Here is a 24,306-nt window from a genome sequence, read left to right as displayed (position 1 = left end):
CAAATTAAAATGGTCGAACTCTAGGACTTCAGTAGCCATGCCGCTCAGTTGGTTGTCTGAGGTTGAGGATGTAGGATTTGGCCCTGCTCTTGTGATAACGTGATGTGTGTTGTGACAAACCAAGGGTATTTGTCCCTTCTACCCAAGAGGATACAGCCTCATTGAGGCTAGGGAGGTGAGTTTGTTCCACAATACGCTCCGTAAGGGTACGGACAAATGGGACCTCACTGGGAGTGACGCCCCCTTAGGGGACAAGGATTCCTGTGGCTATGAGTAACTCCCTAGATTGCTCAACACATCGGCGTATATGGGACTGCCTGAGCAGAATATGACATCTTTATGGCTGCAGGCAATGCTGAAGTGAATCTATCAGAAAAAGGAAAAGAGGATGTCTCTTTAAAAAAAGACATGTATTTAAGTGAGACGAGTGGAGGAATGAGGAGGAGAGTATGGTACACGGGGGGAAGCCCACTGATGCAATCGCACCTTGGTGGGGCGGAACAGAGCCGAGCCACGTAGCCCTTGACTTCAAATTGGTGAGGAACGCCACAGTGAGATGCCGGGAGGCCAGCAAGAACAGCGATTGGGAAACCATTGTCCGAGTATCAAGGAGCTCGTGGTGGCGTGACGACAAACGCCTTGTGGTCGGTGAGACACCTGCTGAACGACAAGACCATCACCGCTGGGAGGGCAAGAAGCTCCCCGTCGGCTGTGTTTGTGGATGGCTGCAGCCCAAAGGGAAGTCGAGAACGAGATACTGCAGAGAATCCAGAACGGGAAAACTGATAACAAAGAATACCCGAGCAAGAGACAAGCCCTGTAATGTTCCCCTACACAGATGAAAGAACCAGGAGAATGGAAAAAGCGGGAGGCAGCCGGGGCAAGAGCACATGATGAGTGCAACTCGTCCCAGTCACAAAAATGAGATATGAGGAATAAAGTTGTTTGTTTGATTGCCAATGGTAAAGGCTCATAAAGCCAGTTACATATAACCCTGTGATGAGAACAAAGAGGGACTAGAGACAATTACCCTGAGAAGAATGGAAAAGGTCTTATGAATTAATGGACAAAGAGTGGGTACAGCAAAGCCCAAGCACGGCTTCTGGAGGAAATGATATAAGACTATCAAGAGAACCCGATAACAGAAGAAAGCGTAATAAAGAGAGAATGCAGGAGGAATCTAAAAGGGGATCAAGTCCCATGCAAAGTAGCCAAGGATGCTTTGAGAGACTGTGAAAGGGAGTGTGAGAGACTATCTCAAAACAAGATGTAAGCAGCATAAGCTTAAAGAGAGCACCAAGCCCAGAAGTGTTTTACAAGAGCTCATGGAGGAGATATCCAGAGCTTACCAAAGAAGATTGCATTAAGCAGCTCAAGTGTAAGGGAGACATTCCCATGCAGAGTATCAGGAACTACGAGAAGCCTAGGGCAAGAATGACCTTCTCTTGGCAGAGTATAGGTTGGTTGAACTAGTGGTAGGGTCAGGCAGAGTTAGGTTTGGACCGAGAGCATTCTTACTTTGGGACTCCCCGGTGACGGACGAGCAGCCTTAGTTTCTTTAGATAGGCAGGGAAGTTCTTTAGCAATAGAGAAATTACACATTCAATAGAATTCAGAATATCCTTACCGTGTCCAATTCCTTCTTCCGATTCGACACAGTATGTATGTTATTTTTATTGGTGGGAAAATGGCCATCTTGAGGAGGTAGGAGTACCAGGCTTGAAGTGCCAACATTGGGGCTATCCAGATCATCACCAAGTGTTCATCGTGTAGCCTGTGGATGACTTTGTTCAAGAGTGGGGTTGGAGGAATAGCCTGAGCAAATGTCCCTGACCAACTGATCCACAGTGCGTTCCCCTTGGAACGCATCCTGTGGGAACTTGGAGGAGTACCTTTGGCATATTCTTGGGGGTAGGAAATGTACCGCACTTAGATGGATTGTTGGGAACATTAATGTACCGCACTTAGATGGATTGTTGGGAACATTAATGTGTCACACTTAGATGGATTGTTGGGGGTGGTGCTACTAACCACATGATGGCTACCGACTGAAAATGCACCAACGCTCAGTGACTTGTTTCCCCAAACTGAAGCAGACAACTACTTGCATTGCAGATCTGCCAGAGCGCGGCAACACTGTACGGTACAAGAAGCTTTAACATAACATTTTGTGTTTTCTTTTGTGGCAAAAAGGTCGGTCTGGCTGCCCCCAGCGTGTTGTTTGCAATGTCTGCATTTAGCTCCCACTCGTGGGCTGAGGATCGATTGATGTTTCTGCTTCGCGTGTCTGCCAGGGGATTGGGGTTGAAAGACGCAATTAGAAATGCAGGTTCCAATTTCATATCCTTTGTGCCAGTGTGGAAAGCGTTTGGGAATGAGTGCCGCCTTGCTTGTGGAGGTAAAACATGGCCGTTGTGCTGTCCGTTATAATCAGCACATTCTTTCCCACCAACAGATGTTTGAAAGCTCGGCGTGCTTTGATGATGACTAGCATTTCCAGGACATTGATGTGTTTCTTGGACAGTGCATGGCTACATTCCTTGTGCTAAAATGCCCCCCTCACCCCTTCGAGTGATGATTTGGTTGTGATAGTGAGGTTTATTGGATGGTTGACAAAAGCTTTTCCCTGCAACAGGTTTTCTTTTGTCCATAGGGCTAACACCTCCTCCTGCAAACCCTAGACTAGATCGCCCCAATTGCCGTTCGCTTGCGAACACTGTTTCACTAACCATTTCTGTACTAGCCGCGCATACAGCCTTAAGTTTGGCACGATGAAGATGCATGAGGCCATGGTGCCGAGAAGATGCATTAACTCCATGACTTTTCTGCTGACTGGCTTTATAACAAGGGATCTGCTTTATGTGAGAAACCTGAGGGTATGCTCACTCCTATTCCCCTTGGAACCTCTGCGCAGGTAGCCAGGGAAAAGCTATCGCTTTTGGATCCGGAACCTGGGGGTGAACAAGCAAGGGAGGGAGGGAGGATTACCTGGGTGGAGAGTCATTGGGGACTGGGAGGCCCATGGGCGATACATGATATCCACCCTTTTCCTAATAAAAACCCACCCAATCCTTCTCCAACCTTTATGGGTTAATGTAAACTAGCTTCCCTAATTTTGTCTCAGTCATGCCATTCTAGTACTGGTATGAGGAAGAGACTAGGAGGCATACACACCAACATGCAACTACACCACTCGGATACTGAGACGAGGAAGTGAGCCTCTGAGGAATACCACTACAAAGACCAGACATGTCTCACCAATAAGCCTAACTATAGTCAGGCAGTTGAAAGAGGACTCACTCCTGCAGCTCAATCAGGTGTATAAAAGTTGGAAGCCAAAAGAGGACAGAGGGGTTGAGATAAGCAAGACACTGCTGGGAGCAGTTGGTTGAAGAGCTGTCGGGTGACAAGGCTCGGAATTCCAGGGACTGACGAAGCTGGCGGTCCGAACTGGGGTGGCGTGAGAATAGGAGTTCTCTGGTGCAACTGCAACGCAAGAGAAAGTGGCATGCTGAAGGGCCAGCCTTCTAAAAAGAGGCAGTGTGCTTGTTCTCCTGTGGTGCGGCAACAGTGCAGGCGTGTCTATGGGGCAGAGGAGGGAACCCTGGAGGCATCAAGTTGAAGCGAGTCCACCACGATATGTGAGGAGCCTGCAGCGGAAGCCGGTGAATTTCAGAGACCAGGAAACCCGGTGTGAAACTGACCATGCGCACTGTGAAGGAACCAGTAAATGTGAAAGTATACATTGCAGCCGAGTGGTCGCGTGGGTCTGAAAGGAACGGAACACGTTCTCGAAGGTCTCGGTCTGAACTGTTCCTTGAATTAACAATTACGTAAAGTGTTAAAGGGACCATACACCTTGAGAAAAGAGAAGGAGCGGTTCTGAAAAGTTCCAATCTGCAAAATAGACATTTCAATGGTGTAAAAAATACTTTATTGCTCAACTTCATAAATACATAAGCCTATTTAAACATCAAACTGAATCAAAATAAAGTAGTAGTTTAGATGTTTTTATTTTCTAAATACCGGAATGAAGGCAAATCAACCACCGGAAGGTAAACCACAGAAATTGTGAATCTTTGAACCTAGTAAAACTGAAATTAAAATGGAACTATTTTGAACTTGTGGAAGGGAACCCCAGTGCTTCTGTTGTGAACTGCCTTAAACTTGGTGAAGGAAACCCTGGTTTCAGATTGAAACTATTTCCCTTTTAGTCTACCGAAGATCATTTTGAGACTTTGTTATGAAACTATTTTACACTTGGGGAAGGGGGTTGAAAAGAAGCTGCGAGCTGGAAGAAGCTCAGAACTTTGGGTTGAACACCATTTTCATTTGGTTGCAGACATCCCTACACATTGTATAGAATTAGTTGTGAGGGCAAGTATAGGTTTTGGACACAGACAGATTCTTCCGTGGAACTCTTTCACTCGGATGTTCCTTGGTTTTCTTTAAGTCGGGAAATCCCACCTTAGACTAGGGCAAGTTAGGCCTTTTCCATCCGGACAGTTAAGTTAATGAAAGTGTCTATTTTGAAAAGTGAATCTGCGGTGTGTGTCCTCATTCATATTTAGTAGATTTTGGACCCTCTCGTTGGGGGTGAGGGGGTGGGGACGGGTCTAATGCATCTTTGGTAGGGGAATGGATTATAGCCCCTAGGAATAGCTTTCGTTTACTGTGGAATTAAACTGGATTTCTTTTCATTGATAGAAAAGCCTAATTTGTGCAGAAGATTGATAGTTTTCTGCATATTTTGGTGACACATTTCTAGAGTTTCTCTGGTTATCAGCCAATCATCCAGGTAAGGGTACACCGGAATGCTTTCTCTGCGCAGTTGTGCTGCTACCACAGCTAGTACTTTGGTGAAAACACACAGAGCTGACATAATTCTGAAAGGAAGCACTTTGAACTGGTAGTGTGATTGACCCACTTTGAACCTTAGATAGTTGTGCTGGTAGCATTAAAATATGAAACTATGCATCGTTTGTTTCTACTGTTGCCATGAAGTCGCCTCTTTTGAGCAATTGTAGGACTTCTTGTAGTGTTGCCATCATGACATACCGGTTTGCTAACCTGATGTCTAGCACTGGGTGTTTGCTCTCGTCTTTTATTGGAAAGAGGAAGTACACAGAATAAATACCCTTGTTTACCTGTGATTGCGGGAAGGGTTCCATCACTTCTTTTTTCAGTAGTGCGAACATTTCTTCTTCTAGAATCCACTGGTGTTCTAACAGATTTCTTCTGTGCCGTAGTGGATAATAATTTAGCTTCTCTTGAAATTCCATGCAATAACCGTGTCTTACGGTGTCTAACACCCACTTGTCTGATGTGATCCCCTCTCATATGTGGGCATATTGTGAAATACGGCGCCCTACTGAGGTTATATGGGAGTGGACTTGAAACTGTATGTCATTGCTTAGAGGGTGTTGCCAAACCTATTGTGTTTTAGCCTCTCCCTCTAACTCATCCCCTGCAAAATGGTCTGAGAGAACAGGACTAACTGCTTGCTCCTTGGCCGGAGAACCACAAAGATGTACCCGTCCTTGGCGAGTAGTTGGTTTGGCTTTGTGACCTCGAGTGTCCGTGGCCACAGAAAGACAGCAATTGGACTATGATCCTCTTTGAAAGGGAGGATTCGAGAACTGGTCTAAAGCTTCTATTGTTTGGTGGTCTTATTTTGCAGCTTGCTCGTGTCTCTACTCAAAACTAGAAGTACGTAGCCAAGCATATCTTTTAATTTGAGTTCCCCTCTGCAATCACCGTACCTGTTTCTGCAACATCTAGGGCACTTTTAAGAACTGCGTTAGCAGTCTGCCTGCCTTCAGCTAATGTTTTTAGCATATCAGCTTTAAGGGGCTCTGGAGCATGGTTTTCAAGCTCCTCCAGAATATCCCATTTGTAACTAGTCATAAAGAGCTGTATTGTTGGCTATTCTCATCTGGAAGGCTGCAGAGGTAGAGCCTTTTTTTGCCAAAAGCATACTGTTTTTACTTTATTTACCTGGAGGGGCTTCAGACGACGCTCAAGGTGTGCCCCGCTTTTCCGTGTTGTAGTGGCAACCAAGGAATCTGGTTTTAAGTGACTCCTGATAACAGGATCTGTTGGGGCTGGCTTAAACTGTGGGTGTCTGGGCTTTGTCAGCACTGTTACAGCCATATTTTTATTGATTTTAGAAGTGGTCTATGTGGACTAACCTGCTTCTTTTCATTGGGGATTTCATTGGCAAAAACCAGTGTCTTCTTCCGGTTCATGCACATCTATTTTGAAGCAATGAGCTGCTTTTTTTAGAAAATCATTATATAGAACACTCCTCAATAGACGAAGATGAAACTGGACCCTCAATATCAGGGGAGGGGACAGGAAGGTCCTCTAGGTCCAGACCTTTATTATCTATAAACTCATCTTCGTCAACATAACAAAACATTTCAATCTCCGCTAGTTCTTCAGATGGGCAAGTGGGGCGCAACCCTCACGCTTTTAACTGGAGCCTCCTCCTCCAAAAAATGTCATGAGGTTTGAAGGGATGGTGTTCTAATAAAGCTACCTAATTCATAGTGGACTCAAATGTTTTAGTCCATCCCCCCTGACCCACGTGAAGCTACGTCTAGTGCTGAAAAGTATTTTTCCCCTGGTGTGTGAACATCCCTCTTTCTCTTAAGTCTATCAGTAATAGTGAACGGGCTTACTGAATATGTTTTTAGTTTTTTCCACATGCGTCGTAACAGAGGATTTTGGCGCCTATATTTTTGTCTCGTTTGAACCCAAAGAATCCTTACATGCAGACGCGGTCAGCGTAAACAAAATCTTTGGTGTTAACCCTAGGGATGTTCTATGAGACACCAACCCAGAGGGCGCCTAGGGACCCTTCTCCGTTGAGGATTTAGTCCATTTGGACGACTGCGTCAAAACCGATGTCAGAGGTAGTGTTTTCTTCTCTTTGGAAATGTGCTTAGTTTTACACGGTCTCTAATAGAGGCGCCAACCAGTGTACTGTTTTAACATGTGAAGCAGTGTCACCAAGTGGCGAGCGAGGTGTCTGCTGTTCAGAGCTTGGGACTGTCCCTCTGGAATCTTGTTTCCTGGTTGTCCGGTAGGATGCAGATGCTGTCCTGTTCCATCTCCGATTCCTCCAGCTTCCATCGGGAAAGCTGCCCAGTGTTTCGAACGCTGATCCTGGAGTGTTTTCGGCTTAAAGAGCCTACACAAACAGCATTGGTCTTCCCAGTGGTCGTGAGGAAGGCAAAAGATATACACCTTATCAGTGCCCTTCCACGGAAATCTCTTGTTACACGTGGGACAACATTTTAAAAATAAATAAATAAATACATTTTAAAAAAAAGAGTGCTCGCCTTGGCTAAAAGCTGGCAGACGGCAGGAAGAGATTAAGAATTATAGGGGAAAGGTGTTTTATTGATATTTTATTTGTATCGTGCTCATACCCATGTGATTCAGAGTGCGACAAGGCAAGGGATGGGACACAGGGAGAACAAAAAATACAATCTTACTAGGCCCAGTGACATTGAGAATGCACAAGTGCAGGGAAGAGAGAAGGGAGAAATGCAAGGGGGCAAGTGGGAAGGTGGAAGTCTTGTACATAGGAATGAAAAACAAAAAAGGTAATGCAGCCAGCAGGTGGCAAGTGCTATATTTAAGGCACAGACAGGGTGTGTCTGATAAGTGCAGGGAAAGGGGGGGGGGGGCTGTAGGTTTACAGAATACAGACCCAAAGTGCAAAGGTTGCAAGGGGGCAGTGCAGGTGCGTGGCAGGGTGGGAAGTACCTGGGCCCGAAATCAGAAGGTTACCAGGTGCATGATGCCCAAGCAGAACATCAACCGGGGAGAGTAGGAGAGAAGGCAGAAGCAAAAAGGAAGGTCTTGAGGTGCTTCCGTAACCAGAGAGGATTCTCTTCAAGTTTCAGAGTGGCAGGGAGGCTGTTCTAGAGGGAGGCCCTGGCCAAAGACAGATCTAACCCCAGAACATTTCTTTGAGAAACGATTGACCCGGAGGGAGTTGGAGGAAGAGGAGCGAAGAGCATGAGAGGGAAAGTGTTTGCGGAGAGAGAGTTGAAGGTATTTTAGAACCAGACCCCAGAAAGCCTTGTGGACAATGCAAAGGGTCTTGAATTTAATCCTTGCAGCCACTGGGAGCCAATGGAGAGATTTTAGGGCTGGAGAGATACGATCCCAGGGCTTGAGGCTCAGGAGAAGTCTTGCAGTCCTGTTCTGGATGGTGGTCAAAATATCGAGAAAAAAAATCTCGACTAACAATAAGGTCGAAAAAAAAAATTCTCTTTTTTTAATTATATATTTATTTTGAGGTCCGGGATTTAAAAAAAAAATGTTAAAAAAATAAAAAATTTTAAAAAAGGGGGGGAACCCCCCATTTCGAATAAAAAACGTCATAAAAAAAATGTGTTCTGGATGAGTAGCAAAGGGCGGAGAGTAGAGGCAGGTAGATTTAGAAAGAGGCTGTTGCAGTAATCCAGCCTAGAGAGAACCAGGGCTCGAGATACAGTGAGCTTCTGGGGGAAGGAGAGCAAAGGCAGTAAAACCTCAGAGGAGGTGCAGTTGGAAGTTTGACTTTTTAGAGACATCAGAGATGTGGGCAGAAAAGGAAAGCGTGGAGTCGAAAATGACCCTGGGGTTCTTCACCTCACACGTGGGAGTTGGATGAGGGCCAAGGGAGGCCGGCCAGAGAGTGAGCGAAAAGGAGGGTGAAGGAGTGCAGATGAGGAGGATCTCTGTGTTACTGGCATTAAGGCAGAGATCATTGGCGGCACACCACTCCTGAATAGCAGGCAGTCAGTCAGAGATGAGAGAAGGAGAAGGAGGCGGCCAAGGGAAGCATGAAAATGATTGAGTGTCATCCACATAGCACAAAGTTGGGGCAGAGAGCAGCGATGCAGTGGGCAAGGAGTGCCAGGTTTTGGTTGAACAGCCAGAGAGAGGATAGACCCCTGGGGAACACAGCAGGTAGAGAGGGAGATAAGAGTAAAGGGAGCACCCAAGTTAGACCCCACAGGGTCCATCGCAGAGGAAAGAGGACAACTAGGCCAGAGCCTGATCGGTGATACCCAGGTTGTCACAGAGACGGTTGAGCAGGATGGTATGGTTAACCGAGTCAAAGTCAGAAGAGAGATTGAGTAGGATGAGGACAGAAGGGATGTTAGAGTCAAGGTTGGAGAGTAGGTCTTCATGGATGTTCAGGAGAGCAGTTTCTGTGCTTCTGGCAGCTCTAAAGTCAGATTGGTGGTCATGGAGACAACCAACAGAATCGGAGTGACGGTTAAGCTGTGAGATGGCCAGCTTTCCAAGAGTTTGGCCAGAAAAGGTGCCATAGAGACCGGGCGATAGTTTGCCGGGCAAGAAGGGTCGGCTGTAGGTTTCTTGAGAAGAGGGTGCCCAAGAGAGTGCTTCAGGTGGCAGGGGGAAGGCTCCTGAGGCGAAGGAGAGACTGCAGAAATTGGCCAGGGCAGGAGCAAAGGTGTCAATGTGTTCGCCTTTTCCCTTACTCTACTGTGAAGGCAGAAGCCTGAAGCTGTAGGTCGCAGAGCGCTGAAGTCTGTCGCCATTGTGCGCTGGCTGCCAATCGTCCAGCACGGAATATATCTTGATCAGAGATTAAGCATTACGCTGACTGGGCCCTATGGTGAAGAGCTGTGGACCATCCTTCAGAGTGGCGAGACCAAACACCTGCTCTGTCATCCCAGAGGGTCCTGAAATGCAGCAGCCTTTCCTGAACTTTAAAACAGAGGTCTTCAATGTAAGTAGAATTGACCACTTTGAAAACAAAAGGCAAGTAACCTGCTGGCCTTGCATACTTTTCCTTTAGAGTGGGTGGGAGAGGGGTGCAGAACTGTGTAGTTCCTCAGCCCATGTGACTACAGATATTCATTTAATTAATTCCCCATGGCAGAATACCACAGGTTGATTTTTGTTAAAATTAAAGATTAAGAAAGCTAATTCCCTGCGTTTGCTGAACACTATAGACTGTAAGGTAATTGGGTAATCCTATTTTGTCTGTTAACCCAGACTTCTCTTAGGAAGAGGGGTGTCTTTGTCCCTAGACTAAAACAAAATAAATCCATAAACTGCCAACTTCCCAAACACAGGCCTTTACGTGTAGTGGGGCAGAGAGTTCTGAATACAAAATTCTAAAATCATCCTAATTTTTCTGTCTGCCGACTTCCCCAACATAGACCAAAATAGGGGGAGGAGGACTGAAAAACCCACTGTTAAATCACCCTGTGGTTTTTAAAGCAAAATTGGGGGTGAAATAATTGCCACATGCATTTGTAAAAAATCTGTAAACTAAACAGTTATAGCCTTTTAAGCGCGCAGGGAAATACAAATTGCACAGCATTGCAAAAGTAAACTCATTTTGTTCATTGAACAGTGTAGATTATTACTTGAATTGAAATTATGAGAAAGAAAAGTATTGAGATTTCGGTTTTCCCAACCAACTTGTAAGCTTTATGTAACAAGAAGTTTAATTGCGAGCCACTAAGAAGGTGGCATCTGTAGTTTAGTGTGATCTCCATTACCCATCATTCAAATAAATACAAATATGTTTCCTGCACACCGGCCTGGTTCTTGGATTATTGGTAGCTCAGGGGGAGGGATCCAAGGGGTATGAGAGGTTTCAGAAATAGGGCTGAATAAAGAATTGACATTAAACAGTTTGTTGTGTGACACCTCGATTGGGGAGGGAAGGAACTCGTTGAGGGTGGCCTCTCAAACCGTTACCAGGACAACTGGCACCATCCAAACATCTGTATGTTTGGATGGTGCTACCTCTATGTGACATTAAGTCTGTGTGATGGTAATGTGTATAAAGAAGCATTAGGACACATCTAACAGACAGACAGAGCATAATGGATCATCGATAAATAGACAGGCAATAACAGTTGGCATCTCATGTTGAAATCTTTTGTGCCACGCTATATATACACTAACTAATTGTTCCCTAAAGTTGGCTCCTGCTTATTGACCAGGGCTGGATACTCAGACGCTGCTGTTAGCTTCTGCGTTTCGAATTTCCATTTCAGTCCATGCGTATGCACTATATGTGCTGTGAGAAACCAGAAGGTTTCTCACCCGCTAGTCCCCGGGGGTCTCTCTCTCAGGTGGCCATCGCCTTTGGATCCGGACTTCGGGGGTCGACCAGTGCGGGAGGATCATCTGGGTGAGGGGTCTTCGGGGTGTGGGAGTGCGACAACCAATCGTGAGACGCCATATTCCATCCCTATAGCACCTTTACCCCATCCTACCAGATAGGATATTTAGAAACTCTACCCCCTGTGCCCATTCCCTTCACGCACACTGACACAGACAGCTCGCTCTTGGAGAAAACAGACCGACAGCCGAGCATTGTACCTGATATGTCCCACTACTATGGTCAGGCAAAGTCAGTCAATTTATTGGTAATCACTGGCACCCGACTTCCATTAACCTTCTGCACACGGAAAAAAGGCGTAGCATGAGAGCACACTCTGAGCGAGGCAAAGCACACGAAGGAGCAGTACTTTTCCAATGGCAGCTGAAAGAGGAACAAAAGACTGCCAACCAAGAAGGGTACACAAGGGTGGAGATACCCTTGACCTTTCCGGCGAGAAACCATTGCTTTCCAGAACTCTTTAGAGTACAAAGCATAAGGCCAGGAAACCAAACTGAAGAATCCTGTATTGTGTGTCTGAGATACATGGGGCCCTCCTGCATGACTGACTGAGTCGGGGAGGATCAGCAGCCGCCGTGGTACCGTCCTTGGCTCCAAGATCAAAGCAGCGCCTGAGCGATCTACACAGCAGATGAGTCGGGGGAAACCGATGCAAGACCGATTTGTGTTGAAGTCTAGGTCGCATGCAGCAACATTGTATAAACAACGCAAGAACGAAGATTGAAACGCGTGTGATGAAAGACACAAGGAAAGCTTCATTGCTGATGGATGTTTTGAACATTTAAGGAGGAAACTATAATACCAGTGACAGAGTGGTCTGGCACCAAGTGGGTGCTCAATCGAAGGCTCTAAAAAGTATCCAGCAAAAAAGTGGAAGAAACAAAAGTAAGAGCATTGGGTGAAGTGAATCAAAGTGGTCCTGACAAGGTTTAAGCAAAGCCCATCGCACATTTGAAAGTCTTCGATTTTTTATATCAAGAGGAAAACATAGAAAGGGAGATTACATGGTTAGAGCCTGAACGAGGCAGACCAATTGTGCACACTGATAAAAGGGGTCCGATCCCAAATGAGGGAGACCCATGATGAACACTGGAACTGAGAACTTGTGAATGTGAAATCCTGTTGAGAAAGGAACTTTCGTGCTTGTTTGTTAAGACAGGCCACTCTGCAACGAGAGACTGTAATTGGAAAAGAAGCTTTGGCGAAGGCCCGGATACCTATGCTTTGCACTGTATCCTCGTGGCAGTGAAGCCAGAGTGTGTGCGAAGCTTGAAGATGCTGCCTTACCGTGCTGAAAATGTGGGGAAGGGAAGCCAACTGCTCAAATATCCTGACATTATTTCTTGGAACACTTCTTTTTGTATACACTATTGTCCCACACCATTTTGTATTTAGAAGCGAGGACTGACAATCGGTTTATTAGTATAAACCCTTTTATTTTGACAGAGACTCGACTAGGACTGCATTATTATTTGATGGTCGTAACTTGCTCCCATTCTTAGATTTAGATAGGCGTTCAACCAACTCATTGAAGTCCATTGAACACCCTGGAACTGTGATCACGTGTGCCTGTCTTCACCGTTTGATACCATGCCTTCCTTGCAGTGGTTTGATTCATTTAGGATAAACCTACCTGTGAAGCAAAGAAGGGGCATAGAGTCATAGGGCACAATAAGATGGACACAATTGGAAGGATAGACCATCAAGAATACATTTGGAATGCCATAGAGAGGGAATACCTCAACGCCTTTACTTTTGCCATAGTACCATGTGAAAAGTTCAGAAAGGGGTCGAAGCCCTTCTTCATGGGTGGTCGGAGATGAGGGGAGAAGACCAGGATCAGTCATTCCCCTTTGGGAAAGAGCAGGTGAAAGGGCCCCCAACCCCCGATTTCCCCCACCCCCTTGTGTCAGGATGCTCACTTACAAACCCTTCTCTTGCGCCTTAACACGTGGAACAGATACTCAGATCCATTTCTAGAAAACCTGCATCTAAAATCACAGACCCATCCCCAACAGAAGGGAAATCAGTGCCATCCATGGGACATGTGTCCAGGAACGAGAGAGTGCAGAAGAGAAGACCAAGAGACTAGCAGGAGCATGGAGCGTGCAGCAGCTTGTATAGGGGATTCATGGTGCAGGCGTGGTATTAGCTTAGGAGTTGAAGTGGTTCTGCAGAGTGAGTGCGCCTGTTAATTTGGCAATTGATTAGTGAGACTAGAGTAAGGAGTGATTGTATAGTGAGCAATACAGGGTTGAAAGGAAGGTGCTTGAGTAGTGGTTTGGGAGGAGACTCGTAGTAGAAGGAGATGATCAGTAGTGATGAGGAGTAAAAGAGGAGTGGTAGAGGAGGTAACATGAAAAGGTGGCGGCAAGGAGTAGGAGTGAGGAGCTGCAGGCTGGTATAATACAGCACGTCTCCACCACCGCATCTGCTGTATGTGTCAACAGCATGCCAGGTCCCTGCTCTGTCAATCAGTTTTCATAGGAGCGCTATGATGATTTGAAGTTAAGCTGCTGGGTACCCGGAGCCGATATACTGGCTTAGGTTGCCAGAAGACAGAAGTCAGAACCCTTTGAAAGACCAGATATTGTAAAGCTGGACTTTGCCAACTACCGTTGGCCAGCTTCCAGAAGACGAAGGTGGTAGTCACAAATGAGGAGTAAACGCTGTGAGAGTTGGCAAAATAGATTCAACTATTGAGGGGCTACACATGGGAGATACAAGAAAAACACAGGACCACATTTGGTGTCCGTTAAAGTATTGGTTTTGTCCTGATGAAGGCTGTATGTATTTTGGAGCATTGTCATTGCTCATAGAATGGCCAAAACACACTGTCGACTGACTATCTGAAGAAATCAAGACACTGCATATGAAGGGCAGGTCACAAAAAGGACCAATAGGATTTGGGGGTCCCCTCGATATAGCAGGGGTTTCCATAGTATAATATAAGTATGTTTGTTTTTTGATTCATCTTCAATATACATTTTTCCAGTCCAGGTGAAAAGATTTTTATAAAGATCTTTTCACCCAACAATCGATTTAGAAAGACTGCTGCGCGACAGCATGGAGTGGTCTTTCGAAATCGAATTGTCACGCCCCTGCAACGCACACAAGTACGTGCAGGGGCTTAAAGGCACTAAAGGACCCAGAAGCGGCTGCGACGGTGAACGGGTAAGTGTGTGTGTTGCAACTGAGTGTTAGTGTGTGTTGTGTTTGTATAATTTCTGGGAGTGTGGGGGGTAGTGAGGGAGGGTGGTTCTGAGGTGTAACCACTGATTTTCAACAAATCCCTTCGGGAAGGTTGGGGGAGGGTGAGGAGTGGGTGGCAAAGGCAAAGTGGATTTTCACTTTTTGCAGGCTGCCTAAAAATCGCCCGAAAAAAAGAAAAATCGGTCTTTTTGTTGGGCGACCTACAAAAAGCGAAATGATCACATAGAACCATATTCTTTAAGTGTTTTTGTATGAATCGACACTTGGGTTTCATTTATTTTGTAAATCAATGATTGTATGCCTCTTTGTATGTGTGTACACCTGTTTACAGAACTATTGATCTTTGATACATGAATAAAATAAAGAAATTGTTTATAGAATTGAAAAGCAAATTTGGGTAGATGTTGTGCGACATGGGGGCCTTGATCACTTTTTGTATATGATTATATGTGATAGCCTGGAAGATCAAGGCCTACCAGGAACCCTTATTGTGTCGACTACTGCACAAGATGCCAGCACAAGTCTGGGCACTGGTCTGAAATTGGAGAGAAGAGGCGAGGGCATCTCTATGTTATTCATCCCCAAGAAATTCACCTACAATGTCCATTTCAAAACAAAGGTACAAATAGAAAATGTAGGAAAGGCGATAATGTTTTAGAGGTGGGGTCGGATTAAGGTTAATGTGAGGATGCCTGTCCCATATTGCTGCTACACCCAATTTAAAAAAAAAATAAAAATAAAAAAAAAAATAAAAGGTACAAATTCAAAATGGAAAAAAAATTGGGGATGAAAAAACAAAGTAAACAGGAGTAAACTGATTCAGGGCCCTTATAGATGGCCTACACCTCTTGTACAAAAACAATTCTGAAATGTTATCTTTTTCATATCTGTGGGTAAGGCTTCTTCTATCTGTTGTACATTTCAAATCATCGTCTTTCTAAGGAGCTACTCGTCCATCTCCCTGTTGATATAATGTTAGGGGGTGACACACACCAAGGACCCAACCCGTAGAAACCGAAGTTGGGTGAAAGCGAAGCTCTACCCTTTGCAACTTAGTGGGTCACCATGACCAAGCAATTGTGACCCCTCACTGTGCACTTTCTTTGCAATCTTTTTACATGTTCTGGCTTCCAATAACACTGATGTCCTCAGGGTTCTTTGCCCCCGTCAGCGATGCTGGCCAGAAAGCGGCGTCTCTGCTCTGGGGGACATTTGAATAGAAAATGTTTCTCCTGCTGCGGGCCTGCCCGTGACTTCACCCATCAAGAATAAGACTCTGTGCACTGTACAGAAAATATGAAATTATAAAGTAAGATTTCCTCATTTCAGAACATCCCTTCCTGTTTAGAGCCAGCCCCAGCTTCTGCTGCCATTTCACAGTGTTGTTAGAGCGTTCAGGGTTCTTCCAGCTGCTATTTGGAAGTCTTGCAATAAACATCTGGTGGACTAATGGACCAAATGAGGTTTAGGGTGGAATCGCATAGCTTACTCTTCCAAAGGAGGTCTGTGCTCAATATTCGGCACAGGAGGATTCTGGTCCTCACTGCCATGAAGCCGCTGCAATAGTACAGCGCTTCCTATCCTATACAGTGGACATAAACACCTCACAACATAAGGTTCTTCCTATGTACAGTGTCCCCCCAGTCCCACGTAAATGGGATTGCGCCAAACTCCGTCCACACACTGAATTGGCCAAACTCTCCAAATGGTTGCACTATCCAGAAAACCAGTTGGCTGCAACTTTGCAAACACACACGATGTTGGTTGCACCATCTCGCCCACTCTGAATCGATACAGTTTGAGGCAAGCTCATATCCAAACGTGAAGCTGCATATATCATCCATTTGCGCAAGGGCATGGTTACACCCTTTACTCGCGTACTCCAGCCAAGCATGGAGAAGGTCACCTACTCCTTTGCACATGGAGATGTCCAGACCATCTTCCATCATCCATCGGTAGTTCACACATGTTCTTGAGCACAGAGCCCCATGGACAGGCCCGACAGCTGCTCACACTTTGTTGATGCCTTACCTGGCTTCCTCCAGTACGGCCCCCATCACAAGGGATTTCTCCTCATTTTTAATATCTTCATTAATATCCGTTCCTCCAAAGACGGCTCCGAATGGGATCCCACAGCCTGCAACAAGAAACCAAACCATACTCGAATCACTGTCCTTTCTAACTGAACAAGAGCGGCTTCAGAACTGCACAAGACGAATGCAGGAACTGGAATTAGAAAATGAAGGAATACATGTACCGAATTCTGAGACAGAAAATGGTTCACAAATCTAGTATCACAACTTTTATTCCACACAATGCATAGGTTTCTAGGTGCAGTAGATGTCAGATTACCTGAGCCAGAAGGAAGCACCTGCTGTCCATATAAGTGACATTGTTAAACTGTACAGGATTGGCTAGAATGAGTTTAGTTTATTTATACCGCGCCCCGAACCCTGAGGCAACTGGGCGCCGGAGACTTAGAGAAAGTTACAGCAAATTATGGACATACAACAAGATAACAGTTAAGTGCATATGACCGGGTTACAGAGTGGTCAAGTGGTGGACACAGGGGAGAATACACTGGTTAGTAAGTCAGACAGTGGTGACATTCTTGTTGGCGAGACAGGACATCGTTTTTGCTCTTAACGTCCAGAAGGAAGGTTCAGCTCTGAGGTTCATGGGTATAGCGTTCCACAGCTTCGCAGTGAGGACTGGGAAGCTGGAACCACCGGCTTTTTTTTATTTAATTTTTTTGGGGAGAATTTGGAGATGACTAGGACAGTGAGAATACGGGACTCTGGTAGGTCTGGCTGAAGTGTGCTTGTTGAACTGGTCTGTGAAGTAATTAGGGTCGTCAGAGAGGCATTTGTGGACAATGACAAGGGATCTTAAGGTGATTCTGTCTTGAACCGGGAGCCAGTGGGCATCTTGCCTGAAGCTGGAGATGTGCGAGTGCCGTGGGATACTCAAGGCTGCTCTGAGGGCATTGTTCTGAAGCACTTGTAGTTTGTTCAGATTACGCTCTGTGGTGCTAAGGAAGAGAGTATTGCAGTAGTCGACTTTTGAGAGCACTAGCGCTCTGGCTAGAGTAATGCAGCAGGTGAGAGGAAGGCTTGGCAAGCATTAATAAGCTTGTTAGTGTAAGCCGTGGAGGAGGCTGTGGCGTTTGAGGTTGGGAGCCGAAGAGAAGGAGCTCAGTTTTCTCGTTGTTAAGGCATAAGCCATGTTCTGCCATCCAGCTTGGATCTCCAGGTAAAGGTTGTTAATCCGTATGTAGTCTCTTCATAGCAACCTGATGAGAAGAGAACCCAGATATCGCCAGCATAATTAGTGTTATGTGACGCCCAAGTTGTCCAGGCAGTCGAACAATAGCTTTGTAAAGATATTGTATAGGGTCGGTGAGACGCACAAACCTTGTGGGACGCCGCAGAGGATTGGGAGGGCTGAGGCCCCAGGTGAGAAGACCCGTGTGGTCCGGTCCGCTAGGAAAGATTGGACCCACGCAGTCACTTGGCTAGAGAATGCAGCTGAGGCTGTCAGATGTTCCGTGAGGATCTGGTGGTCTATGAGGTTTAAGGCTGCCGAGAGGTCAAGCAACAGGAGAATGGCTAGATTTCCCTTGTCCTTTGCCTCGTCCATCTGGACTTTTAGGTCCAGAAGGGCTGTCTCTGTTCCGTGCCTTGGCCTGAAACCAGATTGTCTCAAGCCCCGGAGGTTGTTCTCTTCCAGGTACTTCTGAATTTGCAGATAAGCCACTCTGTCTAAGATCTTGAGGATATAGTGGACAGTGGTGTTGGGCCTGAAATTAGTGGGGATGTTTGTGTCTAGATCTGTTTTTTTTTTTAGAAAACATGACCCAGGCCTCCTTAGGTTGCTAGGGACTGAGCGTGTTTTGAAGGAGGCGTCGATTAAGGCTGCAATGAAAGTCGTTGGCGCCTTCCTGAATGATGGCAACTGGGCAGGAGTCCCCTTGGCATCTAGAAGGTTTGAGGCCTTTTATGATGCTTTCCACAGGGGTGAAAGAAAAGTGAGGACACGTAGGAGTTTTAGTATTAGGTGGTGGTAGAGGGTTTGCTCTTATGCCTAGGCTAGACTTTCAGTTCGATTTTTGATTGTATGGCAATTTTGTCTGCCAGAGCTTTTTGGATTCTCTCGCACCAGTCTGCATCTTTGACGCAGGTTTCTGAGGGTGTTGAGGGGGACTCTACTTCCCTTAGGATAGCGAAGAGCTCCTTTGTTCTTGATTTGGCATTGTCAATTCTGTTGTCGTAGGTCTCTTTTTTGGCTCTGAAGATAGAGGTTTTATAGGTGATGGATGCTGCTGTGAATTACATTCTGTTGGCCGGGTTAGGGGTTTTTCCCTAGGTGGCTTCCGCGAAGCGCTTGGCGTTCCGCAGGATTTTGAGCTCAGGATTGAACCATTTGTTCAGGTGGGCTGCTGGTTTAGCTTTGGTAAGTTTGATAGAGGCGATGGCGCCTAATGCTGATTCAAGAATTTTATTGTAGAGGTCAGCAAGTTTATCCACATCTAGGTTGGTGTAGTTTGCAGGGGTCAGAATGTTGTGGCTTAGGGGTCCAAGGCTTTGCAGGTTGATGTTACGGTTATTCCTAGAGAGGGTTTGCGGGATTGTGGCCGGTGCGGTATTCGGCTGCGCTTTTCCTTGGATGGAGAAAGAGATGAGGTGGTGGTCTGACCAGGCAATTGGCTCATTTTTGACGATGGCGGTAGAGCAGTTGTGGTCTGCCAGCCAGTCCAGGGTTATGCCTTTGTTGTGAGTTGGGGCTGAGACCCTGTGTTTGAACCCATGTTGGGAGATAGTATTTTCCAGGAAGAGTGCATTGGCATCATTAGGGTCGCTGAGGCCTAGATTTAGATCCCCAAGAAGAACGATTTGAGATCCTGATTTAGTATTCGTGGTCAGGAGGTCGGATATCTCTTCCTCGAAGGATGAGATGTGACCAGGAGGTCTGTAAATAAGGTGCATAAGGACGGTTTGTGCTGCGGAGAGTTGGAACTTAACTGACAGGAGTTCAGCGGAACGGAGGGTCAGCAAGGGGGTCGCTCTAAGGCCCAGGGATGTTTTGGCGATAAAGGCCACTCCTCGCCATCCCTGAGGGTTATTCAATACTAAGGAACAGAGCTGGGCCTGCTGCCTGATGCAGCCAGGTTTTCTTGATAGCCAGAAAGCGGTTGTTGGCGGAGCTAAGGTCTGCAATGTCAAGTGCATGGGCGACAGAGCGGGCATTGATGAGAGCACCTTTGATCAGATGGTGTTCAAGTGCGCTGATGGTGGTTTTAGGGGTGTTGTCCATGAAGAGTGCAGCGCTGACTGGCTGGCTAGCTAGGGGCAGTTCGGGATGGGGATAGAGACTGGGTAGTTTTTTTATTGGATGACCTAGTAGGTAAGAATCGGGAGCCAAGTCTACAGTTTCTGTTCTTCACTGGGCATGGGTGGCAAGGAGTGGGGGTGCAGCGAAGCGGCGCATCCATTCTATGGGGCTGAGAGGATGGCTGGTCATGGGTGCCTCCTTATGGCTATCGTGGCCAGAGGTCATGGTGAAGGTAAGGTATGGGTGGTATAGGGCGAGGCAGGAAAGAGTCGAGATTCAGTACGTGAAGTATTGAGGAAATGGTTAGTGCGTATCTGTAAGGGGATGCCATGTACACTCACACAGGAGTTGATTGACAGCCGGGACAGTGTGACATGTGCAAAAGGTTTGACAGATGATGAAGGGGAAGGGGGGACTACATTGATCCAGCTGCCTGGAAAACTGCGGGCTCTAGAGAGAAGGCCAAGCAGCATTTTACATCTTCACCGGTTACAGGGAGGTAGACATCATTAACAACCAGAGCACAACAAGAACGAGAATATTTTGGAGACTCTATTCTCAAAAAAGAGGTTATTTTCACAAAAACCTTTATTTTTTTAAACACAACTTTTCAAGGACGAGACTGCCCTGGCACCAGGAGAGATGGACACAACATATTTCATCCAGCAACTATGCCAGGGAGTTGGAGCTGCAACAAGATAGGTCAGCAACCGTGATCCCACAATGCAGATGTTTGTAGCAGGGTGGGGAGAAGGGTGCTATGGGGGTCCCTGTTTCCAGTTTAGTGACCTACACTCCACTTGATGAGGAACGCATGTCCCGGGTAGACGCAGTTACATCTCGGAGGAGGCCAACAGCTGTCGGGCACCAGGAACAAGAGGAGGGCGGGGTGTTCAAAGGTTGCATCAATGACTGGTCCTATCCCATGGGTGGGGTTTGTATGGCAAACAGAAGGTCGCTGCGCTCCCCAGCAGAGAGTTCCTCTTTGGTTTCCTCAAGGCCTGGCTACCTCATTTTCGCAATGAACAAACAGCATAGACGTATTCATCACGCAGACTGCAAAATGAGGAACTGTGGCGATATCATTTCCACATTTGCTTCATCACCATCAAACTTTCCAATAAAGTGAAACAGAGCTGAAGGCGGGGCAGCACTGCAAACAAAGACTGCACTTTACACTTGGTTCTGCAAACATTCAACTAGCATAAAAGCAGTAAATCAGGCAAAGGTATTAAGCGCCTCTTGGAGGTTTGTCCTAACTACACACAGTGAACACCTGAAAATAAAACAAGCTTCTGCTAGACCATTGCTAGTGTGTCTAGGGAACTTGCCTGAGCATTGGGTCATTCAGATGTCATGGCCTGCTACAAATGAAGGGCTTCCGTTCATATGTTCATGGTACCAACCCATCCATAGCTTAGTACCGTTAAGAGGTATGTGATGAGTCAGAAATGAGAGCCAAGCACGAAGTTATGATATTCTCAAAGCCAGACATTTTATTAAACAAAAGGGGGTTGGGAAACTGCCTCCCTAGACCTATTCTAAAGAGGAAATTCGCTATCTGCACAAATAAAAATAAAGATCTGTCTGTGTCAATTAGTCAGTAACTTAAAACCGGGTCCAAACCGCCCTAAACTGACCTTCACACTAGAAACAACACAACAAAGGGTACAAGGAAAGGTCTTTGATTTGATGTAAGCAAAACGTGTTTGCAACCAAAATAGAAGGTTGACTCCAACACAAGTGTTCTCCAAGGAAAGACCCTTGGAGACAAAGGGTGGTTCCCTTCACCTAGAATTCTAGGTACGGTGGCAAGAGGGTCTCTTTATCAAACAGTTCCTTTGTGTCTTCAGTGGACTCTCAAAGTTCTTGGTCAAACAATACATTCCTTAGCAGTCTCTCTTTAGCTCTTCTTGTGGACTGCCTGGTATACTGCCATGACAGAAATCGTTCTATGGGGTTTTCAGATCCCCTTGTATACTTCCCGGTCAGGTATATTCTCAAATGGCTAAAAGTCTTTATACATCTTCAAGCACCTGGTATAATTTCCTGCCAGGTCTTTTCATGGGTTTCTCAGATCAGCTGGTATCCCCTACCAGGCATCTTCCCACAATATCAGCTGCCTGGTATACTCGCCTGCCAGGACTTCTCATTTGTTTCACTGTTCTTTTCACTGAACCAGAGTAGCATATACCCTGAAGTGTTCAGTCTAGATCTGCCTATGGTAACACTTGCTTCAGCTTTCCCCCCACATAGGCCTCTCATACATCTGCATTTGGCTGGGGTTTGTTGCTGCACTATATTTTGTCTGCATTCAGATATTCTTCTTATTGGATATTGAATTAGTTTGCCATTTTGTCTGCATTCGAACCACTTTTGAGTATTGTCCGCATTATCAATCTCCAACCATTCCATCACTCGGTTGCATGCATGTTGGTACGCCCCAGGGTCCCCAACTGCTCTTGAGGGACTCGCTGGTCTTTCCCATTGCCTCCGACTCTTAACATGCCTCTGCGATAGAGCTTCTTCACTGGTTCGGCTTCTCGGACTGTACGAGCATTCCTCCAGCGTTTCCTGCATCTCCACGATCACTCAACAGCTTTTCTCTGTGGTCTGGACTAGAGAGTGCTGCCTCACTGCAGGACCGTACCTCCAGGAGCTCCTCTGCGGCTTCCACGGTCCTTCGGGTGTGCCTGCTGCACCTCTCCTCTCTTCCCGCCACAACGGTATGCGTCTCACGTTTGCGAGCCACTGCTTTGATATTCACGTCTTCTCTCGTACTGTTTTCTCCTGTACTGTTCTCTCCCGCACTGCCTTTTTTATTAGTGTGGATGCCATTTTTAAATGTCCCATGCACTTTAGGTGCAGTAAAACAACTAGCCTGCATGTTTGGCTTTGGGCTTCTCTTGGTTTGCACAAACTCCTTCGTTGTCCTCCTTCGTCGTCCTCCTCCTCCACCACCTCCACCTCCTCCTCTTCCTCCTCCTCCCGTCCGCCTCCTCCTCTTGCTCCTCCTAGTACCAGAGGAGGTATGGGAGTTCAAGTCCGTAAAGGTTACTTGATTTCTTGGAGGGTGGTGTTCAAAAGTCTCACAAAGACACCTCAGAAACGGAAGCGGTTATGTGTGAGTTGCGAGTGTTTGAGTCATAGATGGGGGCTTGACTTGAATAATATAGAGGAAAGGTTTTCTGACTTACTATAAGAGGGAATCGTTATCTGATAACAATCCATTAAGAACTCTGGTATTATAGGGTCTTCCTTATGGGAAGGGGGGGGGGATACCACATCTTGTCGGATGGAGTCACCTCTCCGCCCCGGTAGTTGTCCCCTGTCCCGTGATCCTGCCTCTTATAGCCTCCCCCAGGGTCAGGTAGCGGCTGCCATCCCCTGGCCACATGGGAGGCGGTCTCCGCTGGGGAATCAGTGATGATTCATCACAGGTAACAGCCTGGGACGAGTTCAGGCGATAGCAGTTGCGGTAAACGTGCAAAATATAATAACCAAGATCACCCTTCCTTCCACTGGTATCAGGCCCTGCAGGAGAGTATCTTCAACGGGGGTATATGAAACCTGTGGTTGCGGGGGCAGGGGGGGGTTTACATGAGCAGGTTAACGAGCGCGGAATGGGTGGTATTTATAGCCTGCCGCGACAGTCTTACGGTCTACCAATGGAAGCCAGACTTCATTTAGACAATACTTCCCTGTGTTGCAAATAGACCAGGATCAGAGCAACGCAATGTGAAGCTGCCAAGAACATTTGACAGAGCTCTATATGGACCAGCTTGTTACACGCCCTAAACCGGATCAAAAAACAACAAGGGGTACTGGTGCGTTGTGGGTTGGCACTATCAGGTTTGAATTCTTACCATACAATTACCTGGTCCAATCCTCTTTACCCATAAAGGTAATTCTATCTCTATTCGATCATGCGGCACAAAGGACACCTTGACAACACCCATTCTTAGTAAAAAACACATTAATAGTGTAGAAAAAAACAATCAAATCAATCAAAACTAGAACATTGGATGAATGTCATTAGACACATTACATTTGCATAGAAATATGATACATAAAAAGGGTGCATTAAAACAACATTAGCAACATTAGATAACCATTCTTAGACATAAACATGCAATACATACATGGAAAACAAAAATGAAAGACAAAAAGTCAAAATCAAATTAATGTAACAATTACAGAGAGTAAAATATAAAGCATTACAGATCAAATTGAGCATGAGAAAAGGTATAAATCAATTTCACGCTCAAAGTGTCCGTTCAGTCAAGGGAAAGGCTTATTTATTTAAACAATTTATCACAAAAAGAAACCTAATTTAGATTGTTCAAATCTGAGATCTAAACCAGGCACGTTGTTGTAGTTACTGTTACGTGCTGGAACCTACTTCAGTGTTAGTATGATATACTATGTTAGTTCCATGTAGAATCCTGCATTGTGTCAGGAAGGCATGGTATCAACAGTAAGATAGATGTTAGGCAGAATCCTGTGCAGTGCCCTTAGGGACCACTACACACAATTATGACTACAAGTGGTAATACAAGTTCACCTTTGGTACAAGCCTGTACTACACT

At 46.0% G+C, this 24,306-nt stretch overlaps 1 protein-coding gene across 5 annotated transcripts in view; it reads right to left on the bottom strand.

Moving 5' to 3' along the window:
- Nucleotides 1-24,306, bottom strand: part of GLT1D1 (glycosyltransferase 1 domain containing 1) — a 924,582-nt gene that overhangs the window by 761,577 nt on the left and 138,699 nt on the right. For all 5 annotated transcript variants that reach the window (XM_069620127.1, XM_069620130.1, XM_069620126.1 and 2 more), the window contains exon 3: nt 16,418-16,523. In XM_069620127.1, coding sequence (XP_069476228.1) covers nt 16,418-16,523 — 106 coding nt within the window. The remainder of the gene's footprint in view (nt 1-16,417; nt 16,524-24,306) is intronic.

The sequence above is a fragment of the Ambystoma mexicanum genome, chromosome 10, assembly GCF_040938575.1.
Source record: "Ambystoma mexicanum isolate Mex_15411 chromosome 10, UKY_AmexF1_1, whole genome shotgun sequence".
Lineage (NCBI taxonomy): Eukaryota > Metazoa > Chordata > Amphibia > Caudata > Ambystomatidae > Ambystoma > Ambystoma mexicanum.
Note: the sequence above shows the minus strand (reverse complement) of the source record. Positions and strands in the feature narration are given on the sequence as shown.